General features: G+C 40.3%; 2 protein-coding genes across 3 annotated transcripts in view; one reads left to right on the top strand and one right to left on the bottom strand.

The window, feature by feature from the left end:
- Positions 1–340, bottom strand: part of LOC103190569 (brefeldin A-inhibited guanine nucleotide-exchange protein 2) — a 28,719-nt gene extending 28,379 nt beyond the window's left edge. For both annotated transcript variants that reach the window (XM_007911397.2, XM_007911406.2), the window contains exon 1: positions 169–340. In XM_007911397.2, coding sequence (XP_007909588.2) covers positions 169–292 — 124 coding nt within the window. In that variant the 5' untranslated portion in view covers positions 293–340. The remainder of the gene's footprint in view (positions 1–168) is intronic.
- A 20,823-nt stretch (positions 341–21,163) lies between these two features.
- Positions 21,164–27,852, top strand: part of prex1 (phosphatidylinositol-3,4,5-trisphosphate-dependent Rac exchange factor 1) — a 94,959-nt gene continuing 88,270 nt past the window's right edge. The window contains exon 1 of the mRNA XM_007911416.2: positions 21,164–21,397. Coding sequence (XP_007909607.1) covers positions 21,251–21,397 — 147 coding nt within the window. The 5' untranslated portion in view covers positions 21,164–21,250. The remainder of the gene's footprint in view (positions 21,398–27,852) is intronic.

Here is a 27,852-nt window from a genome sequence, read left to right as displayed (position 1 = left end):
AATAGAGGTGAAGGGACGGTGCTCCGGGGCTTCTCCCCCCCACTCTCCCTCTCTCTCTCTCTCTCCTCCGCTGACGGTTAAAGGGAGAGAGGGAAAGGAGGAGGAAGAGGAGAAGAGGAGGGACTCACTCACTCACTCACACACACACACACTCACTCACTCACTCACCGAGCGCCACCTCACAGGCTTTGCGGAGTTGGCTGTGGTGACTTTTCTTCACCTCCTTGTCGGTCAGGATCTTCTCGAGCGCTCGCGTCAGAAACATGTTCTTGGTCTTGATGTCTTCGTGCATCGTCCTGCGGCCGCACTCATGAGGGAAGCGGCGGCGGCGGCGGAGGAGGCGGCGGCGGCGGCGGCGGAGAGAGGGAAGAGGCGACGCGCTTCTCCCCCATCACCGAGGCGCCGCCATGTTGGGGAGTTTAACACGTGACCTCTCCTCCACCTCCTCCTCCTCTCCCCCCCCCTCGTTTTTCACCTCTGACCTCTCCCCCCCCCCCCCCCACCCCCTGCACTGCTCACACTCACTCCATCAATCATCATCATCATCATAAATAATAAATAATAATAATAATAATAATTCTGGCATTCGATACAGCGCCCGATCACGCCTTCGAGGCGACGCCCCGAGCGCTTGACACAATAGGGACTGTGAAGCGAACGGGGCCGCGGATTTTTACGGGCGAAACGGTCGCGGTGTGTTCTCGCGGTGATGATCGGCGCCGTCGTAGCCACGGCAACGCTCCTGGCATTCGATCGAGCGCTTCGCACGCCGGGAGGACGTCCCCAAAGCGCTTCGCAGAACACGCACTGCAAAGTGAATCGGCTGCGTATCTGTGGGCGAACGCAGCGGCCAATTGCGCACAGCGATGTCCCACAAACAGTCGTAGATTGAAAATGACCAATTTATTATTGTTTGTGGTTTTGGAGGATTATTATTAGGCTCTGTGTGGAGTAAGGAAACTTGGCCCAAGGTTTCGCCCTCTGCCTGGAATTGAACTCAGGTCTCTCGCTTGCAAAGCGAGTGCTCTAACCACTGAGCTACAGGACTCCACTTTAATAATGATTAAAGTCATCGTAATAATCGGCATCATCATAATAATACTCGTGATCATCATCATAATAATCGCAATAATAATCATAATAATAATCATCATCATCATAATAGTAATCCTGCCATTTGATACAGAGCCCTATCATGTCATCGAGACGTTCCCAAGGTGCTTCGCAAAATATATAACCGTCGATTCACTTTACGGGATATATATATTCTAAAATAATCCCTCCAGGGAAAAAAAAAGCAATAATACATTGGTCACTTCAATTTTGTTTCAACTAATTATTATCAACTTTGTTTTGCCCACAAATATACAGTCAATTCACTTTACAGTATATTATCTGAAGTGCTTTGAGATGTCTCGAAGACAGGATAATGCTCTGTATGCAATCCGAGGACTAGTATTATTATTATTACTTCTGTAAAGTGAATTGACTTCAAATATTTCCGTGGGCGAAACGCGGCAGCCAATTGCACACAGCAATGCCTCACAAACAGTCCTGGATTGAAGTGACCAAATCATTACTGAACATGAGAATTTGCTAGGCAAAAGAAGACCAAGGTCCATCTAGTTCACCTTCCACCATCCTGGCAGTCACTTGGCATGTTGTTGTCTGAATACACTACTGATTGATTACTACATTGGTGGGGGTGGGGGTGGGTTTCAGTGCGTGTGGTTGGCTCACCCGGGCGAGCTCTCCGCAATACGTGTGATTATTTTTTTGTTTGGTTAGCCCAGTGTCCATCACTTATGCGGAAACCCATCACTGCTTAAGAGTATCCAAACCAAGCTAAGATTTCCATGCATCCCACCTACACAGAGGGTTGGCTCAATTCCAACATTCCAGTGCCAAACATGTCATCTTGGAGCCAATCTTACCTCCCCGCACCCAAGAGGATTGTAACTAGTAAAGCGTAGTGACTGTGAACTTGCAAGTAAACAATATTATTCATCAGCCGGGGGCACTGAACCCACCATCATCCTCAGTCACTATACTTTATAGTAGTATCCTGTGAAGCATTTGAGATGTCCTCCTGATGTGAAAGGCACTATATTAAATGTAAGGATCATTATTATTATTTACCAGAAACAGTTCCCACAGGCTGAATCATTATCCCCTGCAACGGTATGAACCGGGTTTATATTTAACATCCAGTACTGTGTCTGTAGCTAGAGAGTTAACTCTTAGCAAAAATAATTTGGTCTCACTTTGTGCTACAAAATTCTCACCAAATTACAGAAATTAACACCCAGGGAAGAAACGCTTATGGACTAAAACAAGTTCTAATTAACTTACAATAAAAATTAAAAATACTATTAGAACAATATATTGCATTATCAAATCAAAACTCCTGTACTATTTCAAGAAGCTGTAAACAGTACTTTTACCCTTTAATTATTTGTGTGCTCAGCTGAGTGTTGGGTGTCTGATACCTGCTCTCTGAAATTCTTTGACAAACTTGAATCCCCAGTTCAAACTACTGAGAATTCACAAAAGTAGATTTTCTTGTTTGTCAATTCTGTGTTGAAATTCCTTTTCAGGATAGCACACCGAACTCGCCTACGATGGAGAATACATACATATAAGCAGGTTGCCAGGAGCCTGGGGTGCACATTGGGATTCTGTTGGAACTTAAGCACTAACAACCCTGCAGTTTACCAACATGAGGCAGCAATAGGTCTCCTGTAGCGTCTTCAGCTAAAACCATTAAGCTGATGGCCAACAGGATAATCAATAACTGAGTGGGAAGAATCACGAATGCAACACCTCCTCTTCTCCCACCCCCCACCCCCCCACCCCCCACCATGAGAGTCTGCATTTCCAAGCATCGTTGGTGAGGCAAGTAGCTGGTCTACTGCTGTCAAGCGCTTTAAGAGATTTTCATGTGATAATTCACTGTAAAAAATGCAACTTCTTTCTTCTTTCTGTCTCTCTTGCCCTTTTGAAACAATCACAAAGCTTTAACTGAATGTCCTTTGCAAAACATTTTAATAGGGCTTTGTTTTTCTCCCCTTCACATGTGTTGTGTAGCCCCAAAATGGAGCTATAAGTGGAGTTTGGAACGCTACAAACTTTCATTATAAATATTCTTTGAATGGTTATAATAATAATCCTTGCGTTTGATATAGTGCCTTATCACGTCCTCGAGACGTCTTAAACTTAGAAAGCAGAATGTGCTTTATCTAAAACAGGCTGCTACCTATACACCAAAGCAAGATACCACGAGCACAAAGGGTTTGTCTTTGAAGACTGGCCTTCACTTTGATCTTTATTGGGACTTTCTAGGTTGACTATTTAACAGTAAGACAGCGGACTGAATTCCATAACGCAATTAGTACACAACCCCACGTGTGTTAGGCCGAGACATTCGATGCGCTTGTCAATTTGTAAGGCTAAAATGACATTTGAACCTCTTTGACCTTTAAACGACAAAGAAACATAACACTCGGCCTGATTGATGGGTTGCAATAATCCTGACTCGTCACAACAACAGTATTGCTGGTGTTCTTTTTTTTATTCTTTCTCACAAGGGTGCACTGTGTTTGATGTATTTGGCATCTGTTTGCAGAGACTTGGAATTCAACAGCATGACAAAAATAGAACCTGTGCGCCTGGTTTGTGTCCATGAGTTTCACCCACAAAAAAAATACAGTCAATTCACTTTACAGTATATTCTGCAAAGCGCTTTGAGATGTCTCAAAGACGTGAGAAAGCGCTATATCAAATGCAAGGATTATTATAATAATAATAATTATAATATTATTAATATACAACAATAACAAAATTACATTTGCATAGCGCCTTTCACGTCGGGAGGATGTCCTGTTATATTATGATATAATATTATAATAATTATATTATATATTGTATTATATTATAATAATTATATAAATTTGAGGGTTTTCAAGACACGACTTAAGACCCTCCTTTTTGACTGTACCTTCAGCTGCCCTCCTACCCCCTCTGCCCTCCCTCATCTCCACCCTGCCCCCCCACACTCAGGTCCTGATCCCTGACTGTTCAGCGCCTTGGGACGTCCTCCCGACGTGAAAGGCGCTTTACAAATGTAATTGTGTTGTTGTATTATTATTATCTGTGCTTAATTACCCAATCTCACTCGGACAGAAGTCCTTCTGTTGGCCTTGGTATTCCCGAGCTATATAAAGAAAAAAGAAAAAAGGGCTTTCCTGTTCCTCCTCGCCATCCAGCAAGTTCCGCTTAAAAAGTCTGCCTGGATACATGCTTGATTTGATGCTCTGCAATCCTCCAACCTGATTAATGTCACTTCTGGGCTCAAACAAAAACACTGGTCATCTTAATGAGGGATCAGTGATATGATGTTGATCACAGAACTAAAGGGCATAATAAAGGCATAATAAGCAACATGTTGCCTTCAGGACAGGCGGGTAAGAAACATAGGTAAGATAGATAGTAAGGGTAAGAGAAGAAAAAATAAATCAAGTGGTGTTTTGGAAGTATAAACTCATAGTCTACTTTAAACACGTTATTTGCACAAGAAGATCTAACTTAATTGCAACCCCCTATCTTGACGTGATCATTTACTCCTTTCACACCCTGTCACTGATTGCTTGCAACACCAATTAATGTCAAGGCATCCCTAATGACTAATTATAAGTCGTACAGAATTTAAAAAGGCAGATATGGGCAGTGTAAACAGTCTGTGCTTAATCACAGTTAATGCCGTAGATGCAAGCTGAGGGCCAGAAGCCTATTCCATATCTGCTTTCCTGTGCTCTGCATAATGTTTTCTCAACTTTTTTTTTAAGAAACCCTCTAAGCCGCAAAGAAAGATCTCAGCAACAATTATGTATACAATAGATAACATCCAAATATTGCAGAGAATATACAAACATACTGAACATCTGAAGTTTGCTTTTTTAAAAAATGTATTGCAAATATTAATGAACCACAGAATAGGACTCTCACGTTTGCCTTTATGGGCAATATTTGTACAAAAAGGTCTAACTTAATTTCTTTGTGAATTGTGGAGCTGTTCGTTTTACGGGAACTAGATAGTCCCCAGTAGAAAAGAAAGATGTACTTTAAGAAATCAATAGCTGCTGTATAATTCTGAGATTCTCTGAACCCTTTTCCGGGAATTGATTATTAAAATAAAATATTGTTTGGAGGTTTTCATGTCTAACTTTTTTGCATATATTCTAGTCATAATGGTGAATCAATCATTAATTCAGGGCTGGCAATATTTTCCCATGAGTGATTTTATGCATCTATATTGGAAGCTGTTATTATATTTTACAGTGGAAGCTAATTGTTTTGTTCAATCCTGAGTGAGATAAATTCAGACAAAACACAGAAGATTGAGACAATATTGACACAATATTTCAAAAATAGTTGGACAGCTATCAGAATGTTTCACTAATACATTGTGAATGATTTGAAATGTACAGAGTCATGGGAACCACTGACTTATTTACTACTGTTAGGAGTTGGTACCATTGTAAATAAACACTCATTTTATATACTGTAATTGTACTTGTTTCTTTAAGGTTCGTCTTACTTAATAATGAAAATAGAGTTCATTTTTAACTCCAGTGCCTTATTAAATCGGTCTCTTGCTAAATTGTTACAGAAATGGTTGATTGATGTTGCAATATAGTTTTTCCATCTGCGGTAACTCACTTTAGGTCTTACATAATAGCGCAGGCCTGTTTTTATGAGGTTCGACTGGCTTGCTACTCAGAAGTACTTGGATAGAGAAAACTATAACAATTACAATAAGCAGACTTTACACACATTGATATCAAGTACTGTTCACCAATATTATACTGTCAAAGTTGCTGCAATGGAGTGTTGATCTTCTGCTTAGAAACAATTTTCAGCGCACGTTGGTTTTTATTCTGCAAATTAGATTTTAGGTAACTCTAAAATAGCCAGATGCAAATCCGCTATATTTTATTTTGCATTCATTTCCAGAACTGCTTTTTGGCAATGAATCATTGATATGCGTCTTTAAATCTATTTTCTGTTTTGTTCCCAAATACCATGCACTACTGATCCTCAACAAACAGCAAGTGTTCTGGAACACTGCAAGCAGCCTCTGAAAACCGGAAAAGTGGCCAGGGCTCATTCAATTGCTGATTTATTTCTTATTATACGGAGAAATTACTGCCTTTGGTGCCTGTCCTTATTAATCCATCTGAGACTGAGAAGTCACTATGCAGAGAATTGCAAGAGTGAATCTGTTTCCAACTCCTCACTGCAGATTGCCATAATTTAGCATAGCCTGAGCTGACGCTTCAAGAAATTGAAATGTTATTTTTTGCAGAGTATTGCAGCTTTGTGGAATTGGTACATTTTGAAAATGTTAGTATGTTAGTCAGTCGTGATTCTGTTCTTAACAGCTGAAAGTTAGACATGAATGAAAACTTTAACAGCTATGTGGCACGTTTACAAAGGAGAGTGCCCATGAATCTCGACCACACTTGTATCAGCTGTTCTTAACAAAATATACAAAGAAAATATACTGTAGCTTGTGTTTATTATTGGTAGAGTTTGGCCGCAAAGTATCAGTTACAGAGTCTTGTGATAGAGTTAGGGTCAATGCCACACACACACACACACACACAAACAAACAAGCAACCTGGTTCAAAAAGTAATTTGTGAGTTATTGTAATTTTAGAAAAAAGTAGATGGTTCCATAACACTTGAATATAAACTTTACTCCTTCTTCTGTGAAGGATTTGGGTTTAAAAGTGCTACTTGGCGAAACTGATGAGTTTGCAGCCAAGTCAATTCCAACTGAGAAACATTGATTTATTGCGAGGATCCAGCACTGAATCTAAACTACCACAATTGGTCACTTTGAAGAGCCACCGAGGCCTTAATTAGTGCAGTGATTATGAGAGAAGTGCAGTAAAAAGATAAGTGTTATGTGTAAATCACACTGTCAGCACAAGCATTGAGAACAGAGCAGCTCTTCACATCGACCACATTGTGATCTCTTGATCTCCGGCTGGTGAGCCAAGCATGACAATGTCCCCAGAAAGCGAGAGGACTGTTTTCATTGACAGCAAATCAAGGCTCGATTCTAATTGAGGGTTGCTGACGTGACGTTTGATTACACATTGGATTTTTTGAAACAGTTTTTTTGACATGTTTGGCACTCTTTTACAGATTTCTTTTTTTCTGAATTGCTTTGCGTCAGAAAGTTATACAATAGGAATCTATATGAATAAAAGGGCACACTGTTTCTCTCCATGTGCTGTGCTGACTGTGAAGTCTGTCATAGAACACTCCATCATCATTGTAATGCTCTCAGTCACAATACTATCTGACCTGTTAAGTACCAATTTCATGCCTCTTCACTTAACCCCTGGGCACCACTGACATTAGAACCTGTTTGGACCAATGACAGGTTATCGCAGAGCAACCAGAGTGCCTAATGCCACACTAAAATAATTATCAAGACTGACCTGGCCATTCAATGACAATGACCAGGTCAAATCCCCATTCCGTCATAACAGTGTCACTTAAATCCCAAATAAGTTTGCATTCTGATACCTTATAGTCTCTGGTAGCAACAGAAATAATAAGTACCCTCCTCACATTGGCCTGCTGGACATAAATTCCACAAGATACAACTTTTTCTTTGAACTCAGCTGTTGTATATTGTATTTTCTTGGTCCCTCATTCAATTAAGAATGTGCTTTTTTTATCCCTTATTAATGTCTCCCATTGCATTTCAAACACTATTCCCATTCCGACGGAAGTTCCAAAGGATGTAACGGCTGAAAGAACGGCTGACGATGGTGGAGCAGAGGGCATGAGGGCCAAGCAGGAGGTCATAGCCAGCTGAGCGGAGGTGGTGAGAAGTGAACAAGTCGGAGAGTTAGGGAGGTGTCAGAGCATGACGGGATTTGCAGACGGGTGTGAAAATCTTGAAGTCAATCCGTTCTGTAGATGGCACAGAATGTGTCACTGAAACACTTTAGTCATGAAATAGCTTAGAAAAGTAAGATTCCTGGTCTAAAAAGTTATATCTTTTCATGGATTTATGATAATCTATTTTTTCCCAAAGAATGAGAAATTTGAAAACCATGAATGTAACAGTGTTACTTTGCCAATGCGAAAGCTTAAAAAGGTACAATATACAGGGAAAAAATCAGATCGAGACATATTTCGATGTTCCTATGAGAATGTGCATACTTTTACTCTGAATTACAGTGAGTGACACACATACAAAAGCCTGTTCAGCTAATGTTGTTGCTTTCCCAATCCAGAGCCTGTTTGGTGACTCCCATGTGATTATCTCTCTGGCTTACGGTAAATGAGATGTAATAGTAGTTTTGCTTTTCGTCAGGAAAACAACTTTGTGCCAGTGGAAAAACAAACTAAGCTCCACATCTCAATGCTAGTAAACGGTACACCACAGGAAAACCTACGACCGAAGAGGAAGAAGACACACAGTATTTGTGGGTTGGAATAAGAACCACTCACTGCTATGCGTATAAATGCCTGATTTTATTCCCAATAGTCAGTTGTAGAGTGTTACTGTTCCCTCTAAAGGAAAAACACCTAGTAAACCCAAACCTGTTTCTGTTCAATTCATTTAATTGTTCATGATATACGCAAGCGAGAGAATCTGGGTTTGATTGCCATAATGGTGGAATGTTGTGCAAAATTCCTTATCCCACACGCCTCTGTTTACATGGCAGTAAGTAGGAACCCGGTTGTTAGTCGATTGACGGATCGCTTGCCTGGGGGTAATAATCCCTTCAAAAAATAGGTAGAAGAATAATTTGGTCACTCCACGAATCCACGAATTCCAGTCTTCTGATCAAAAAATGATGTGTTATGTTATGTTACGCTGTTATGTTATGTATTCGTTATGTACTCATCTCGTGTTGGTGATTTCGTTTTGAATTTGAAATTTGAATTTGAATTTGAAAGGAAACTGCAACGTAAACCATCTCTGGAACTCCATCCCCCAGTCACTCCGCTCTCGCCTCGTCCTTAGCCTCCTTCAAATTCCGCTTCAAAATCCAATTCTTCGACCATGCCATTGGTCACCCCCCTTCCCCTCCCCTCCCTTCTCCCCCCCCAATCCCAGCTCGGGTCTGAAATGCTGTACTCTGTCCAGCACCTTGGAACGTCCTCCCGACGTGAAAGGCGCTATACAAATGTAATCTTGTTGTTGTTGTTGCTGTTCTTAAAACAAAAATGGTTTCACAGGATGAAAGTTGTTATTGAACCTGTTTCCACCACCTCTAGATATTTACTTTGTTCCCTTCCGATTAGCAAAACAAGTGAAACAAATTGTATTAATCCTGAAAGTGTATCCATTGCTAATGATTTGTTGCAACCAGATTTACGTCCGAAAGCACATTCAATGAGGATCATTGCTGATGTAATTCCACGTGAGGGCAGTAGAGCAGAATGAATGACAGCATGTTTACCAGCTTACCGTCCGTCTATTATAACAAGTGGCCTCGTATGAACAGTGTAATGTGCACAGTGTAATGGTTTACTCAATGGATACTTCGTCTTACACAAGAGAATTATCAGTTTCATCTTTTTTAAAACAAAGGTTATTTTTTTTTCTTTCAAGAAATAATACGTTGTGAATAAATCGTTAAATTCATGAAATGACTCATGCAGGCGAAACGGACAAAGGACCTAAATGTTTGCTCGGCTTATTTTCAAGTTTTGTTATCACTCTGTAGGCTTTCCAAATGCACGCCCCGTTTTATAATTGTTTTATAAAATAGAATTAGAAAGTGAAATGTAGCACTAGACTATACCAATGGTCAGATAAAATAAGCAGAACCTGGAAGTGCGATATTTATTTAGAATTTAAGAGACATCCCCTACTTAGAAGAAAAAACAACCATTCGCCATGAATTTATTTTTTTCACAGCATTTATTTGTTTGGATTCGTTTTCGCACCAAGATCTAATGATTTTACTTGTTGCAAACACCAAAGGTGCTTGTGTGTGTGTGATCTGAATAGGACAGTTGGTGCCAGCAATATCTGATTGGAAGTCTTCAAACTCTTTGATTATTATTGTGTCTGCTTCTTGCCCCCTTAAATATTTTTTCGGGGGGGGGGGGCGGTATTTCGTTTTTTTCGATACATTCACACACTGTGATCGACATTTGATTCGCTCAGTTTTCAAATCTGATTTTCGGCCTTCCTCCCCCACTGGTTCATATTCTGTCAAAAGTGAATTCTAATGATTAATATTGTATTGGTTCCACTGCAAATTGGAGAAATGTAGTTTGCCGTGTCTCTGTTCTTAAGTGTATATCGACAGCTCTGGTCACCAGTTTCTGCTTGTTAGTCGTGGGTTAGGCAGTTCATTTCTAACATTGAAAATTCCAAAGCTGAGACAGTGGGCTGTCTGAATATTTTTTAGACATATCCATGTCTAAGATTAATAATATGGCTGGTCCTTACTGACTGCAATTATCAGACAGCTAATAGATAACACTAAACTTATGAGGCCATCGTTTAGAGGTGTTTGGTTCCGCAGATTGGTAACTTGGTAGCATTATGCTGCATCTGTATTGTGTAAAATATCATCCAGAACAGCAAATGGGCTGTATAATTGGCCCATTAAAAAGTATCTCCTAACAATTGCACTCAAACAATTCAGCAATTCGGAATAACACAGGATGCAAAACGCTGCTGCTCTGGTTAGTTAGTATTGATTTTGGTCTGTAAAGAATGCAATTGATCGATCTCTTTATGTGCATTTACAGAACTTGACATGATGGTCAACTCAAAAGGTGTTGGTTGAGAGTCCTTTTACATATTCTCATTGGAAAATTATCGGTTCAGGTGGAGCAATTAAGCTCTTACCAAACACAGCTCCCAGTACTATTTGAAAGGTTTGTCATGTTGTAGGCATGGTATTTCAGATGAAGTATGCAACTTAGGTATTCACTACTTGTTTTGTACTTAAACCCAAAGAGAAGTAGGCAGTCCTGTTGATCGAGTCAATTTTCCCCCTGAGTATCCGACTTCCATCACCACTGTGTCCCATTCATAATAATACTAATCCTTGTATTTGATATATCGCTTATCACGTCATCGAGAAGTCACAAAGGGCTTCACAGGACATACTTAGCCATCCTTCGGATGAGACGTTAAACCGAGGTCCCATCTGCCTGTTCAGGTGGATGTTAAAGATCCCGCGGCACTTTATGAAAAGAGAAGGGAGTTTCTCCTGGTGTCTTGGCCAACAATCCTCGCAAATATAATTGGTCACTCACTCCATGGCTGTTTGTGGGACTACATTGTGAGCAATTGGCTACCGCATTTCGCTCACAAATACACAATCCGCTCTACAGTATGTCTTGTCAAGAGCTTTGAGACATATCAATGTTGTGATAAGGCACTATATCAAATGCAAGGAAAATTATTATTATACTGCAGTTTTGAACCCCAAATATTCTGACTCAGAGGCGAGAGTACTAAGACTGCGCTAGGCTGACAAACTTGAGAATAAGATCTGGAGTCTGACTGATTATCACAACAAGTCCCGTGCTCTTGAAATTGAATTCCCCACACCTAAATATTATTTTTTCTTGTGTCCATATGCACCATGCAACTCTACTCTTTAGGTCAAGCTAACTAAGACCAGCTTGTACAGTCATTGATCTTATAAATACTGCAACTGCATCTTGCCTCACATGTAGCAATAACGCATTATTTCCAGAATAATGGATATTGTGGAGGGATTTACAAGCCTGTAATTCAGTTAAAGAGTTTGGATAACATCATAAACCAGGAGAGGTCTTAAGAACAAAAGCAGAACCTTGAGGTTGATTTACAGCCTTTAATACCCTGAACAGCATGTGCTGTTACCATTTTTGGAAGCTTGAGAAAAATCAAAAGAAATCAGTAACTCGCTTTTTTGTGACAAAGTTACTGCTCAGGCTGAGCGCGGTGAGGAGAAAGGCAATAATAATTGGAAACAGTACCATAATAATGTTCGCCAAAGTGCATTACAGCTGCTTGTGATGTCTGCTAAGAAGAATAACATCATCTTGTAATAAATGGGGCAGAGAGCATCAATACTATAAACCTTGTTGTATTTTATAATTTTAAGAACAAACCATTCCCTATATTAACTACCGTTGTTGGTACTAAGTATTATTCTGATGCAGAGTTTGACTTTCATCATCCTAAATATCATGATTTGGAATTTATTTCAATTTGAATTTAAACAAGTGGTTCAGCTGCGACAGTGGCTCAGTTGGTAAAATCACTGCATACCGCAATGTGAAACCAAGCCATACAGACTGAGAAGATCTATTACACTTACACTTCATTGGGGGTGGGGTGGGGGGGAGCAAGAAGGCAGAAGTGGTGGAAAGATTTTAAAGCTAAAATGAATGACTAGAATCAGACCAAGTTAATTTAATACACAGGATATTCCTCCAACATCTGGCTCCTACGATTGGTTCAACATGTTTCATTTTAGCTGCCAGATCCAAAACAAAATCCAAGATATGACCAGCAGTGGACATGTCATTAGCAGCAGTGCAGTCATTTTTGTTTAATGGTTTCTTCATATCTTGAATTCGACATAACGCTTACAATGTCGGAGTTTCCCAAAGTGCTTCACCGGTTTTGCCGCGTATTTGGAGGAAAACACAGCAGCCAATTTGCGCACAGCATCGTCTCGCAAACAATGATCAATTTATCAGGCCAATTGTTGGGCAGGACACTACTTCTCTATTCAAAAAGTGCCGTGGGATGTTTAACAGTCGACAGGATCTCAGTTTTAATATCTCATCTATAGAGTGCACCCCACAAACAACACATTGCTGAGTTGCAGTGTCAGCCCAGAGAGAGTGTGAACTCAAATCCCGACTTGGGGTTTGATCCAGAGGTGAAAGCGCTACCCACTGAGCCAAGCTGACACCAAGGTGCAGAACAGTCATTAATCACAGAAAACTCCTTGATTTAATCCCTTGTAAAAGACATTTCCNTTTTTTTTGATACTTCTCAATTAAAAAGCCCTCCTAGGTTGAGATTTATGATCTTCCCGTGTATTTTGTCCAGCCTTGGCAAGAGCAGTGACATCATCATCTGGTGGCAGGACTGCTAATGAATTCACTCAACAGAAAATAGCTGGATCTAATAAATGAGGAATACTTAGAAACTTGAGGGTTTTTTTTTCAGGGCAGATGAAAAGCTAATCATTGAATTTGTTCCAGGAAATATATTTTGGGGTTTTAGAAGAATGAACGTTTTTAACTGATCATTTAAAAGGGATACTAGTAGAGAGACTGTTTTTCTATATAGTTGTAAAGCCACAGACTCTATTTACGTTGTCCAAAGTACTCTTTGTATTTCTTTCTTATACATTATAGTGGAGCCATTCCACAGTTCAAAATATTTTCTCTCCAAAGCTTTCTATTTTTTCTTACCAATTTCTTTCTTGGCCTTTTCCACACATCACAGAGGTTCACAACAAAGAGGGAAAGCTGGCAAGCCTGTTCTTATACTTTGTGTGCCAACTGCTTGAAGGTGAACAAATATTATGCAGGAATTACTCTGCTTCTCTCCTTGTGTTGCAGCTCCTCCGATTATGACACGACCGAGACTTTGGTGATTCACTTAATGGCTTGCACCAACAATATGTAAATGCGAAAGTAATAATAATGCTTGATTATTTGACATCGCACCAATAGCTTCAAAATCTCTCAAAGCGCATGATAGGTAACTGGTGTCAAAGTGTACTGACAACAAACTCCCACAAACAGCAATGAGACGAATTTGTCATTCATCTCATGGCGTCTTCAGCAGGATTGGTGGCTGAGGCAGAGAGAATTACAGGTGCTGTTACTTATATTATTCATTGATGGTTAACGACATAAATAAAGACATTTGTAATTTCCTCGGTCGATCCACACGTGTTTACACATGGTGAGCTCTCAGTGAACCCGTAACTTATTGCTACGCACCACACCATAGCAGAGTTTGTGTTTAAATTCAGCACTTTGTGCAGATTCTATCAACAAATACCACGTCATATCCGAGGAGAAATGCCAGCTCACTTCAGATGGGTTAGTGCTTCCAGTGACAGAAACAAAGAGACGTTTTCTTCCAGCTGCTAATAGAATCAAGCTTTCAGTGGCAAAGGCAGAGTTCAATGCAATCAATGGTAATGCGTTTTGCAAAAAGATAAAAGAGAATTTGGTTTAGAATCAGACTCCCGTCTCAGAGAAGACAGCTGTTGGAAAACAATGGCCCACTTTGTTTTAATTCCATAAGGTAACAAAGTTAGATTCTGGGAGAACGAGCTTAGTTATCTCCCCTGTTCACACAGCAGCCAAACATCCCCCATATTCTCAACTCCATGGCTGATGGTTAGACAGTGCATTTACATTCAGCTTTTGCCTGTTTTGTATCTTACCAAAGGCCACTATTAAAGCACCATTCTCCACCTAGGCCACAAGTCAAACACAAATTCACTCCGTTTGACACAAGCTTTGGCAGCAACTAAAATTCGGTTCCACAGTCAATTCACAGGCTGACAGACTGCGGGCTCGCTCTCAACACACGTGGTCTTTCAGAGAACAACTATTTTATTTATTTCTCTCACAACCTGATTGTAATATAGTGGAATAGAAAGTGAGCACAGGGAATTTATAAAACGCACCCCATTACAGAGAGCATATCTTCACATAATAACCTACGAAGAATAAAAAAATAATGAATTCAAACAATTCTAACAATTGAATAGCTTTTTGCACTGACTGATAGTTGCATTTTTTTTGCAAAGGCAATAACAAGATTTGAAGTATCCTTGAACTGTGGTTTTACATTAGTATGATTAGTGTGTTGTAAATGGACTTGCGCTTTCATTTTAAACAGCTTACAGTCCCAATTAAACCAGATCTTTGAAAAATGAGCAGCCTTAGGTCTTAAATCTCTTTTCGTGAAACAATCACTGCTGCATATCCTGTAACACATCTGGTAAGACTCAGAGATGAAAACAATAATTTACTAGTGTAACTTGTCCAGGGGCAACACCTGGGCCAGTTTGGTCAGACCTATTGCTAACTCAGTTGCCTGACTTTGTGTTTATTTCATGGTGGTGGGGGTGGATTGTACATTTTATTTTAATAAATATAGTATTATTATTCATAAACAAGTAGCAGAATGTCTGTTCTGATGATCTTTAGGTTTTGCACCTTGCACGATTTCTGACGTTTCTGTGCACAAGTTGGTTGCCTTTTGCACTCCGGGATGCTACTCCTTGTGAACGGCGTTACATAAGTGTAAGTTGTTTGCTTACAAATACACAATCACTACACTTTACAATAAAATCCTATAAAGCACGTCGAGACGTCTCGACAATGTGATAAGGCTGTATCAAATGCAAGACTTACTATTATTATTATTATTATTGTTATTATTATCTCTCTTCCTTTCCTTATCGTCTTTTTCCAGTGAATTATAATTTTAATGTTTCCCTTGAGATTCGTACCTATCGCTATAGATTGGATCGTTAATTGTTTAGACAGCGTATAGAGGATGATCAAACTAACAAGTTAGCAAATGAAAGACAGACCAAGCAGACTGAAGATGCACTTGCTCATCATGAACTGGAACAGTCTGAGCCCAGCAGGTAATCAGGATATAGGAAAGCTCCATTGTTTGCTCTAAAAAAATACCTTTCAGACGATTCGGAGCTGCAAACTTACTGTCTTGGATTTGTACAAATGCCATGTCACCTTGTTATAAGACGATTGGATGCCACTTGCTCTTTTGATACTGTATTTGAAAGCTGGCTGTCCAGGATTCTTCTGAGTAGCACATTATAACAGTAACGGCAACGCCACTTATCAAATGCAAATGCAAGTATTATTATTATCTAATTTCATTCATTGCAGAAATCACATTTTAAGACCACAGCCTTGGAATCCTTACTAGATACGCCCCAGACCAACAACCAGCTCAGCATTCCTAGCAAAGTACCGCTATTCCAGAAAACGGGAGAGGTAACCGGAGTGCGGTTTGTACATTCAACATAAAACCATTTATGTATTCCACATCTGTAACTTTTAACAGCCTCTTTCTTTCAAGCGTAATCCTTAGCTACAGGGCTTCTTCACAGAATCCAGAAGTGAGCCATTTTATTCAAGTGGAAGTGAGTCAGACACACTTTATTGATGTCATGCAGAGGGATCTTTGCAGTGTCTGTTAAAAGCTCAGAAATCAGTCAATCAACCAGTCAAGGATTTATCATTGTGCTGTTAAGGGGCCTGAAAGCAAGGAGGAGGGAGAGCTAGAAAGAATGTCTCACTTGCAACCCTTAGCACCACAGTCACTTGCAAATAACAACAACAGATTACATTTGTATTTAATGTCGGGAGGATGTCCCAAAGTTGTCCCAAATATTATAAAATAGAGTTGACCGTGTGTAAAAGTACTTCCTGCATTTTACAAGAGACAGTTTGTTGTACAACTGAAAACATTTTCCCCCAAACACTGATACATGGAAAGCACCAAGATTCCCTTTGGTACCTCTGGAAATAAGTTTTGCTAATATTTAGGTTATTGCTTAACCCAGAGGATAGAGGGGAAGAGCCATATTGATGCAAACACACTTAGCATTACTCCATGTGTCACATTTTGATGCTTCAACATAATGCACCATTTCCTTCTTACACAATTACATATCCCGCTAGACAGTATTTCTAGTTACTGTTAGTTTTCGAGCAAAACAATTTCTGCAGAGAAGAAGTGGTTAAAAGTTGATAAAATAATATCTAAGATCAGTAGTGGTGAGCCTGTGGTGCAGTAGATTTCAGAGTTCTGATATTTGGATCTATATCCAGTGGAATACCTGAGCTAAAGCCTACCATAAAATACAACATAAGATACAAAGTATTAAGACCTCTTGAAGTGAATTTATTGAAAGAGACGTAATACAGTAGAGAAACAACAGCCTGAAATGGCATGAGTTGCATAAACATTTGTAACAATTTAAATAGGTAAAGTCTTTCAGTGTTCACTGTTTTAGTGTGGAATGCAAGTCTCTGCTGAAGACCTTTCTCTTCGACCGCGCTTTTGGTCACCTTCCTCCCCATCCCCCCGGCTCGGCCCCGGAATCCTTTACTGTAAAGTGCTCTGAGACACCATCCGGGGTAGAGGGCGCTATATAAATCCAAGTTGTTGCTGTTATATATGTCGTTAAACAGCATCAGATTACCATTCACAATCTACCCCTGCAACACGAAACCTACCCACGTCTTCCCAAACAAAAATAATGTGCATGAAACAAAATATAAATGGAAAATAATTCATCTGAAAACGTTACACCTCAAATAATAACAATAATAATCCTTGCATGAGACATAGCGCCTAACATTGTCGAGAGGATATCTCAATGTGCTTCACAGGATTTACTGTAAAGTGAAGTGAAGGTATAGGCAAACTTGAGCGCCAATTTGCACACAGCAACGTCCTACAAACAGGCATCTCTGTCACTGCAGCACTCTCCCACTACAAGACAGTCAGTCACCCTCGTCATGTCAAGTAAGTTGAATCACTCCCCTTCAACATTGTAGTTAGATGGGTCTGTTGTGTCAGCCAAACATACACACTGTAAAGCCTGCGTACACATCCATACAACCTGCAGAAGTACTGCCTTTTCTGAATTGGAGAATCTTGATGAATGCAGGATTCCTGCGGTACAGTGAAGGAGTTCGGGAAGGAAAGTGTGACATACTGTGGAGAGGAAAATGGGCAGATTGGAATGGAAGGAATTACATGGAGAGATTAGAATGAGTCCGGGTATGAGCGTAAGAGATTGAAAAAGGAAACGATGGATAAAAACAGAAAATGAAAGTTTCCCCGATGGTGAGTGGGTAGGAGGCACTTGGCAATGTGGGTTATTGTTTTAAACACTGAGCTGTCCTGAGTTACCTAATCGCAGCTGGGGTAGCAGTTGGAGCAGTACGATTGGCTTCAGTGCCTAGAAAACAGAAAGTTAGCCAGGATTTCTGCTCTTGATTGATATTCTCCATTCAGAGAAACCTGCTGGAAGGAGCGAGTGAACGGACGTGATCTTTGGAGCTAATCGGAGAAGCTTTCTTGCCCACCACAGCTTAATATCCTGCAAACACGAACCATCAATGCTCACACATGAGTCAAGGCCACTTGAGCGAGGTATTAATAGGTGACAGCATCCACAGACTCTAGTAGCGGAGAAAGAAAAAGAGTGAAACATCTTTGGAAGAGGACCAAAACATGAATGAGAATAGGACAATAATCCTTGCATTTGATATTGCGCCTTGCCACAACATCACAATGCCTCAAAGTGTTTCACTGATATTGCTGCAAAGGGAGGTGACTGTGCATTTTCTAGGCCAAACACGACAGCCGATTGGTGCACAACAGTGTTCCCGCAAACAGCCGTGAACCGAATGGCAATTTTATCAGGGGAAGACACCGGAAAAAACTCCATTTTTTCACAAAAGAAAAAAAAAGAGAGAATGGAATAAAAAGAATTGTTCATTTACAGCTACTATTTCCAGTGGTGTCGAGGGTTGGTGTTTTCTTTGACGAATTGTGAGAGATGTATCATGTCTGCTCTCCTCACGGCTGGAGGTGATCACGTCCAAAAGTTAGGCTTGTCATGTCTTGTTGCTGATGGCTTTGAAACAGAGAACCCAGTGCTGAGTTCAGAAGCAATCCAGTCCAGATGGACGTGCAGTCCACACTTGATGTAAGGTATAAACAGTGGTAATCCACAGTAGCACCTTATAATAAATCAGTTAAAAAATCTTTGCATTTTCACCCTGTGTCTCTCACACCACCTGATTAGTTTGGCTTGGTTGGAGTGACAGGAGATCTGCAGGCAAAACACATTTTAATAATTGTTTCATTTGATATAGTGCATTATCGCATCATCAAAGCAATTCATGGGACTTACTGTAGAGTGTAGTGACTGTGCATTTCGCCCACAAAATACACAGGCAATTCACTTTGCAGTATGTTCTGTGAAGCGCTTTGAGACGTCTCGAAGACCTGATAAGACGCTATAACAAATGCAAGGATTATTATTATTATTATTTTTATTTTTGGAGTCCCTGTAGCTCAGTGATTAGAGCACTCGCTTTGCAAGCGAGAGACCCGGGTTCGATTCCCAGCAGAGTGAAACCTTGGGCAAGTTTCCTTACTCCACACGCCTGATAATAATCCCTCAAGAAAATAAAACAGTAATAAATTGGTCATTTTAATCCACGACTGTTTGTGGGACATTGCTGTGCGCAATTGGCTGCTGCATTTCGCCCTGAAATATACAGTCAATTCACTTTTCAATCTATTCTGTGAAGTGCTTTGAGGCGACTAGAAGACGTGATAAGGTGCTATAACAAACGCAAGGATTATTATTATTTTTATTATTATTATTTACAATGCTTTTCAGATGATTCGGTGAAAGATAAAGAAATGGGGGGAAAAAATGTCTTTTTAAAAGGTTTGGTGTTGCATTCCGACAACATGTATAAGAGGATTTGTTGATATCTAAACATTGGGCAGCTGTATATGCTTAAAGACAGTGAGGAAAGTCCTATTCTACACAAAATATGCCTGTAAATATCGCCCTCTGGAGGGAAAGGGGGAAAACGATGATAGTGACTGTTGAATGTGTTTTAAATCATTTCCTCCCCTTATTTAATTCTGCACAATTTGACAAAATAAACAAGCATGAACTTCGACTTCAGAATTAAAGTATACTTTGTTGTTTTCGAAAAGCAACTGTGCTGTGAATCAGAGCTGTATAATTGCACAGAAGGTCACATCTCAACAGTAGGGAGAGTCTCTAAATCATGACCGACTCTTTAAAACTTTGAAATCAATTCAAAAACAAATGTCCTTTTCTCTTTTCCGAGCCATAAACTTTATTTTTATTTAAAAAAATAAATTGCTTACATTGTTTATTTCAATACGTGCACTGTAAAATTATATATATATATATATCTACAGAAACACGTTCAAAATGTTGTTGAGCTCAATGCTAAAAAAAAACTAACCTAATCTCTTATGCTTTTTCTCCTGCTTTGCAGTTCAGCAAGTGGGAAAAAAGCCATGTGCGGAAGACAGTGTTTTCCTTGCTCTGAATGTAAACCGTCCGCATGCGCCCGCAAAACACACAGCCACTACACTGTGCAGTATATTCAGTGAAGCGCTTTGAGACGTCTCAAAGACGTCTCGAAGGCATCTCGGAGCACTTGGCGGCTGAGCGTGACAAGGTGCTATATCGAATGCAAGGACTATTAATGATGATGATGATGATGATGATGATACGCTTTGTATCTGGAATGAAATCGACCAAACCACACTCCAAAAAAAAAACCAGCCAGTGTCTGCGTTTGGGCAGAACAAGACCTTTTAGGTGACGCTCCCCATGAATCTGTTTCCTGAGCTACTTGCGTGAGTGTGTGGTGTGTGAGTGTGTGTGTCTGTCTCTCTCATTGGTAAAAAAAAAGGATTCGAGGTAGCATTTACTCCAGATTCTCGCTAATTTGTAGTCTTGTCAGTTGCATTCGCTTTGCATTGGGCATCGAGCTGCAGATTGGATTTGGATTTGGATTTGCATCCACATCCCACTCTCCCCAGCAGTGAAGATGAAGTTCCACTGAAGTTTTCTTACAGAGCAAATAAGCTGCTGGACTTGTTCAGCTCTTTAACTAACTAACCAACCAACTCACTCACTCACTCACTCACTGACTGAGAGAGAGGGGGGGAGGAAGAGTGCATTGCATTGGGCTTCTCAAGAGAGGAATAAATTGGGGGAAAAAAAAAAGTGGGGTTATTCACCCAACAGAGACTGAGTTGCTGTGTTGTTTTATTGAAGGAGGGACTGATTGCAAGTGGGGAACCCAACTCAATCAATTCCATTGATCCGCAATCAATCAGTCAGTCAATCCCATCGCCTTTGCAAAAATGAGATGACTTCTGATCAACCCGGATTCTGAAGTTTTTTTTTTAAGAAAACCAGCCTCTTAACATATATATATCTATATATATATCTATATTTATATATTTTCTAATATATTTCAGGAGCAGCAAGAGATTTTTTTTTATTTTTGGAGCAGGAGGAGAGAGAGAGAGAGAGGGAGAGAGAGAGAAGAAAAAAAGTTTTGATTTACTTTTATTGCCAACAAAAGGGGAGGAAAACAGATGATGGATGAAGAAAATCAACAGCAGGAAAACGGAGTGGACAGTGGCAAAGACAGGGATCGACAGCTTCGGTTGCGAGTCTGTGTGATGAATGAGATCCTGAAGACCGAGAGGGATTATGTGGAGACCCTGAAGTTTCTGCAGTCTGTAAGTTATTTGCCCTTTTATTTCCCTTTAAAACCCAGTGAATCAAGTCTAATTGCAGTGCTTTGGTGCTGTGCAATGCTGTGTGCAAACCTGACTCCTGGGCACCAGTTTCAGACAGACAGAGAGAGAGAGAGAGAGAAAAGAGATGCTTTATTGGGACACTGTTTCAATTAGAAGCCCATCAACTCCTCAATTGCTGTGGCTGAGGTTTAGGTGAAGCTCAGTGTCAGAAGTCAACCTTTGCTTAGCCAAGGCTGGTGTTTTGGCTCTTCAGGGGCTCAGGTTTTAGTTTGTTAAATAGCTTCAGGGATGACTTTGAAATTGCAATTTTTTTGGAGCAGGTTTTGGTCAAACCTCTACTATTTTGCTCTGTTTCGCAGCTTAGCGGATACAACCAGAGTTAATCAGTGCCTCTGTGGCCTTCAGGTTGAATGAGGAATGGATATACACACTCACTCACACACACTCACTCACTCACTCACTCAGCTGGGCTGAAACTTAAGAAAATCTTTGAAATAACGAGGATTTTTTTAAAAAGGTTTCAGCCACCAAAGACCAGAGGAGCAACAAAACCCGAAATTTAAGGCGTTTTAAAGATGTAACATTTTGAAATGCCTTTTCTTGCCTTAGCCAATACGTTGGCTTTTATCAAACGTGCAATTTATTGCTCCCTTTTACTGTCTTTTTTTCAAAAAAAAATGATTAAAACTTCACCGTGCCCTTTTTTTTGAAAAAAACTGCCTAGGAATAGGTCTCAACTTCTTCAGTTTCCTGTTTGGCAGTTTTTAATGCCCTCATTTGAAGGTTCATTTGCTGCAGATAAGCACAGGCAACGGAAAGGTGTGCCATATGGTTTGTGTAAAAGGCTGAAATGTGCTCATTCCAGACACAATGAGGTTAAGGGGGTGGGTACGGGGGGGGGGGGGGGGGAGATGCTTTAAATCAGTCTCCACAGTCTAACAGTTCCTCCTGATGAAACATCCGAGCAGTTGGCCACAAGCTCCTCCAACGGTCTCGAGAGACAGGAAAACAACCTGACTTGATTTGCAGTATCTTTCTTATGTTGTCTGAACGTACCGACTGGGGAGAGCCCCTGTCCTGTCAGAGCGGCTAAATTGATGTCTTTTTGAGGGCGAAATCGGGCTAAGATTGCAGCTGGTGTATAATTTTGTAAAATGGTGTGTTGTTTTGTGAGGAGCAGTGCACATTACTGTTAACAGAAAGGGCCGTAAGCCCTGTTGCACAACCCCCACGTGTTGTGTGTGGAAGCTTGAGGAACGTCTGAACCACATCTCGTTACACTTTGAATCAGCAAAACAGAAGTCTATTTGGAGATTAACTCGTTCCCCTCCCCCTTCCCCTCTTGCCCTTCAACCTGGAACGGTTTGATGTCAGTGCTCTGAAACTGCAGATTTTATATTCACTCACAACATATACAGGCAGTCAATTGGCTTTACAGTGCTCTGGGACGCTACCCGGTGTGAGGGGCACTATATAAATCCAAGTTGTTGTTATTATGATATATTCTGTGAAGCACTTTGAGACGTCTCGAAGACATGATAAGGGGCTGTATCAAATGCAAGGATTATTATTAATGTTATTTTGTTTTTCCCCCCCCCACACACAACTAAAGCCATCCTAATTGTAGTACTCTATTGTAGAATAATAATTGCATTTGAACCAAGCCAAAGTTCACACTGTCTGAATGAAACGTGCAAGAAGGTGACTTAAAACTGAATTTGTGAACAGATTGGAGTAATTTCAAAAGTGCCACTGACATTTTAGAGAGACAGAATGTTTGGTTCTGTGTGGTATGGTGTAAAATGACTTATTTTCTCTTCTCTCTGTCCCCTCCCTCCCACACAAGAATCTCATTCCCTGCCCCCCCCCCCCCCCCTCTCCTTTTCACAAGGAAATCAGGCAGAGTGGAAACACTCAGACAGGGTGCCTCGTCGTGCAGTGTATTTTTGACTTGTAATCTCTAATTGAGGACCTGATATTATGTTTTACTGTGATATTACTGCTTTTCAAGGTTACAATTAAAGCACAAACTCATTTTGAAAATGAGTCATTTCAAAGCCCACGACTGACATTCAAATTATACGGTAACGTTCAGTGAGTTGCACAGAATATTTAGTTTACAAAGAATGTGTACAGCATGGAAACAAACCACACAACCCAATCTGTCTGTGCTGGTCAACACCCTTCTATTCCACACCCTTTTCCCTCATGTGAAGGTCTAGCTTCCTCTTGAATGCACCTATACTAACTGATTCAACCACCTCTCTAACAACAACAACAACAAATTGCATTTTCACAGCACCTTTCACATTGGGAGGATGCCTCTAGGCTCTGGACAGTCAAGGGTTTGGACCCAAGCTGAGGGTTGGAATCAAGAGCTTGGAGGGCAAGCCAAAGTGGTGCTTCCAGGCAATGAGTGCCACAGTTGCTCCATCCTCTGTCCTCTGGTTGATTTTGAAGACTGACTTGGATAGATATTTATTAGGTGAGAGTATTAAGGGATACGGAGCAACAGCAGGTAATTGGACTTGAGGTACAGATTAGCTATGATCTTATAGAATGGCAGAACAGGCTCGAGGGGCTGAATAGCCTTCTCCTATTTCTATGTTTCTATTTATCTATGAAGCACATTTCTATGTTTCTCTGATTCTTACTTTAGAATCCTGAAAGAAATCGGTGACATGAATAGATGTTTCATTAATTCATGTAAACACTAAAGAACATCATCTAGAAGTCATTATTTGCAGTATCAGAACGTTAAATCTCATCCTGATTAGTTGAGAGTAGCTCCAAAATGTTTATTCTAATTTAACTCTCAAGAACCAATTCCAGTTAATTTTATAACCTAATTTAATAAAAGTAAGCTTTATAAATCTACACTCTGAGTTTGTAAATTCTTATAGCTTCATGACCTTTCAAGTGGGATCCCAAATGATTGAATCAAATCTTTATAAACCACTTTATTCACAGTTACCACTGTGTGAATCTAATCTGTAAGTGAGTAAGTGGCTGCACTGCTGGGCTGAAATTGTATTTCAGTGAAACTGCAGACATTGAGCAGTGTGTGGGAAATGATGGTCGTGGCGTCCTGAACGACGCAGAAGTTGGCGTATTTTTTTAACTCAAGAAGTTGCCCAGGATGTAGGTTCTGAGTTTATTGACTCACAACTTACAACTACTGCCTCGGCTTCGTCTGCAGCTCTCGGGCAAAATTTAATACACAATTGAGTACTCACACTCAGTTGGTGGTACACCCACCTCTGGACCAGAGGTTATGGGTTGAGGCACCGCGTCAGGTCTTGATCTCATAGTCTAGGTTGATGTGCCAGTGCAGTTGTGGTGGGAGTACTGCTTTTTCAAAGATGCTATCTTTTGGATAAACTGAGGTCCAGTCTGCCTGTTAAGGTCCGCATTGAAGATCTCACATGATTCGAGAGTTTCTCACAGTTCAGATGAATTGGTCATTTACCTCATGGCCATTTGAGGGACGTCAACGACGCACATTGGCTCAACTCATTTGACACCATCCTCATTATTTCTGGTGTGTTCCATCTCAGACCGTATTTTTGAAATGGAAATGTAACCGTGGTCTGTCCCTCTGGGTCTTTTAACATATTTATGCTGCGAACATAATGTTTATTTTAATTCAGTAGCGGGGGCGGGGGCAGGGACGGTGTGGGGCTGGACAACTTAATTTGAAATAAATGAAACTATTTATAAAGCAGCACTTTGCTTTCAATGATCAAACGCTGAGTGGAAAGGCTGCGGGGAGTGGGGTGGAGGGGAGAAGGGGAGACATTTACACTTCAACAGCTTGTAATAGTAAACGTCAATGTTGTATTTGTTAACACGGGTCGAAACTGTTTTAAACTGAAATTATGTCATGCAGAATAGCAAAAAGAGTCAATGTGAGCTTCTGTTTGACAGTGGCTCCATTTCTGTGCTAAATTGGGGTGCCTTGGGCTGGTGAAAACTGTTCTTACATTTAAATGAATCTTAGCTATAGTACAAACGAGAAGCAACAGGAACCACATGCTGCTCAGGACTGAATGAATGCGCTGCAGAGGTACTGAGTATTTGCAAATTTATAATTGACTGATTTCCTAGACAATGGCCTTGAAATGGCACAGGGCAAGCGAAGAATAGAGTTATACACCAAACGCCTTTTCTCTGAGCTTTGCGAGCACAAACACTTGCATCGAGCGCAGACTTTTGGCGAATATATTGGTGAGCTTGCTGCTCCATTTTTTTTTCGAAGTAGTGGAATTTGCGAAGGACTCCGAGATGCCGTCCAACGTGAAGAACGCTATATAAATGCAAGTTGTTGTTGTTGTTGTTGTTGTGCTGTATTGCAAATGGTATCACAGGATTCTTGTTTTTAGGTAAAGCAGAATGCTTTGTTGATCAACAACAAATTGCATTTTATAGGGGGTTTCACATCGTGAGGACGTCCCAAGGTGCCTCACGTGGGTAATTGGTGTGGGAGCGCGACAGTTGGTGTGTGACATTCAATTGAACGGTTTTGAAATCTCTGCGATATCTTCTGGAACAGAGGACAGAGACGTACAGTGACTGACATGATGCTGAGTTAAGATTTCCAGCACTGAACGAGAATCTTCTTTGTGCTTTTTGTTTAAGACGTTTTGTGAGCCTCAGTATAGCCATCACCTTTATGTTCAGTGACAGTTCTTTTTTTTGAGGGGAGGGGCAATCTTATTTTTCTTTTAAACAATAAATATGCCAGTAAAGCTTCTTTATATTAAAAAAAACCTCACACTAAATGCCCTCTTTCACCTTCTTTGACTGATCAATATTTTTTCCCTCCATCCACTAAATCAATAGCATCTCAGATTTCACTCACAGATCCAGCTGCAGTACATTTTGCTGCAGATATAGATTCCCTACTTTCCTTGCTTCTTGAGTCACCATGGCTTAAATATCTATTGATTTTTATTTCTGGAGGGCACCACCAGCTGTATCATTCGAAACATCTTGAATCTATTAAAGAGGATATTGACCTCTGGTTAAGTTGTCTTTGGTCCCTAGTTGGGAGGCCATTTCTACCAGATGGAACAAAAAATTAGCATCTTTGTACATTTTCAAGATGTTTTATCTCTTAAACTCTATTAGCATGACTCCAGTCTAATTTCTAGTGAGTTTTGGAGTAATTTTAATGGGGCGAGCCAGGAACAGTTTATTTTAAACTTAATTATAAATCTACTGGTATATAGTATTTTGTAAGTAATAAATGATAGTAAGAGAACATAAATTCATCTGGCCTATCTTTCTCATATTGAAATTGACGGTTTAAGTTAGGTTCAAGAGTGCTTTAATGAACCAATGTTATTCTTGTTAGTTTTGACAATAAGCAGAATTAATTTTCTTCAATTAACATTTTCATTTTGACTGGAAAGTCAATGGGGATTATCGATCTGACTGCGGAGTTCTCCAGTGTTCTAACCACATACCCCATGAGTGAAATATCTTATTGTAGGATGATGACGAGAGAGAGAGAGAAAAAGCAAAATAAATTCTTCAGGTATCATGAGAAACTGACAAGTGCTTTTTTTTAAAATTCTGCGTATGATTGATCCATCATGCCATCAGCCANCCCCCTTCTCCTCCCCTCCCTTACCCCTCCAACCCCAGCTCGGGTCTGAAATGCTGCACTCTGTCCAGCGCCCTGGGACATCCTCCAGACATGAAAGAAGCTATACAAATGTAATCTTGTTGTTGTTGTATGCAAGGGATAGTTGTTATTTTAATTGAAATTAACATTTAGAACTGAAAACGTTTATCAGTGAAGACGACTTGTTCATGTGTTTAAAACTGCAATAATCCCACTGTTGTTTGACCACTCCTTCCAAATAATGTGTGTTTCAAGAATTATGTAAACCATTTTGTCAAAGTATAGATTGCCCTTGTTGAAAAGCTACTCTATAAAAGCCCAGGTTTGTCCAAACTCTTGGAGAGGCTCATGCAGCGCTTCACCTGCATCACCTGAGCAGGTTGCAAGGAAAGGACCATGATCTGATGATGATTTCCTTATTTTTTTACTGTCCAGCCTCTTTCCCTTTTCCTATCTTAGGGCTCGTTTAATCATTGCGCCTCCAACTTTACCCTGTTTCACTCAAACTCTAAATAAATACACAACGATAATGATCTCTGTCATCCTTGTTTCTTTTTGATTAAAACACTTTTCACGGATTCCTACTACCTATGCATTCATCTTCGGGACGTAGACTCCTTCTACAATGTACATTTAAAAAAAAAACACACAAGCTTGGAATCACTACTAACATCTCGATTTCTCTGCTACTTTTTTTCCAACCTACAATATGGCTCTTGTCCCTTCACTTTGGTTCTGGTTTAAAATAAGCCTGCGTTTAAAATTCATTTTGGTGGAGAAATGAAAACGTCATGTGTATTGCAGA

Source organism: Callorhinchus milii, unplaced genomic scaffold (genome assembly GCF_018977255.1).
Source record: "Callorhinchus milii isolate IMCB2004 unplaced genomic scaffold, IMCB_Cmil_1.0 Scaffold18, whole genome shotgun sequence".
NCBI lineage: Eukaryota > Metazoa > Chordata > Chondrichthyes > Chimaeriformes > Callorhinchidae > Callorhinchus > Callorhinchus milii.
This window is presented reverse-complemented; position numbering and strand designations above follow the sequence as displayed.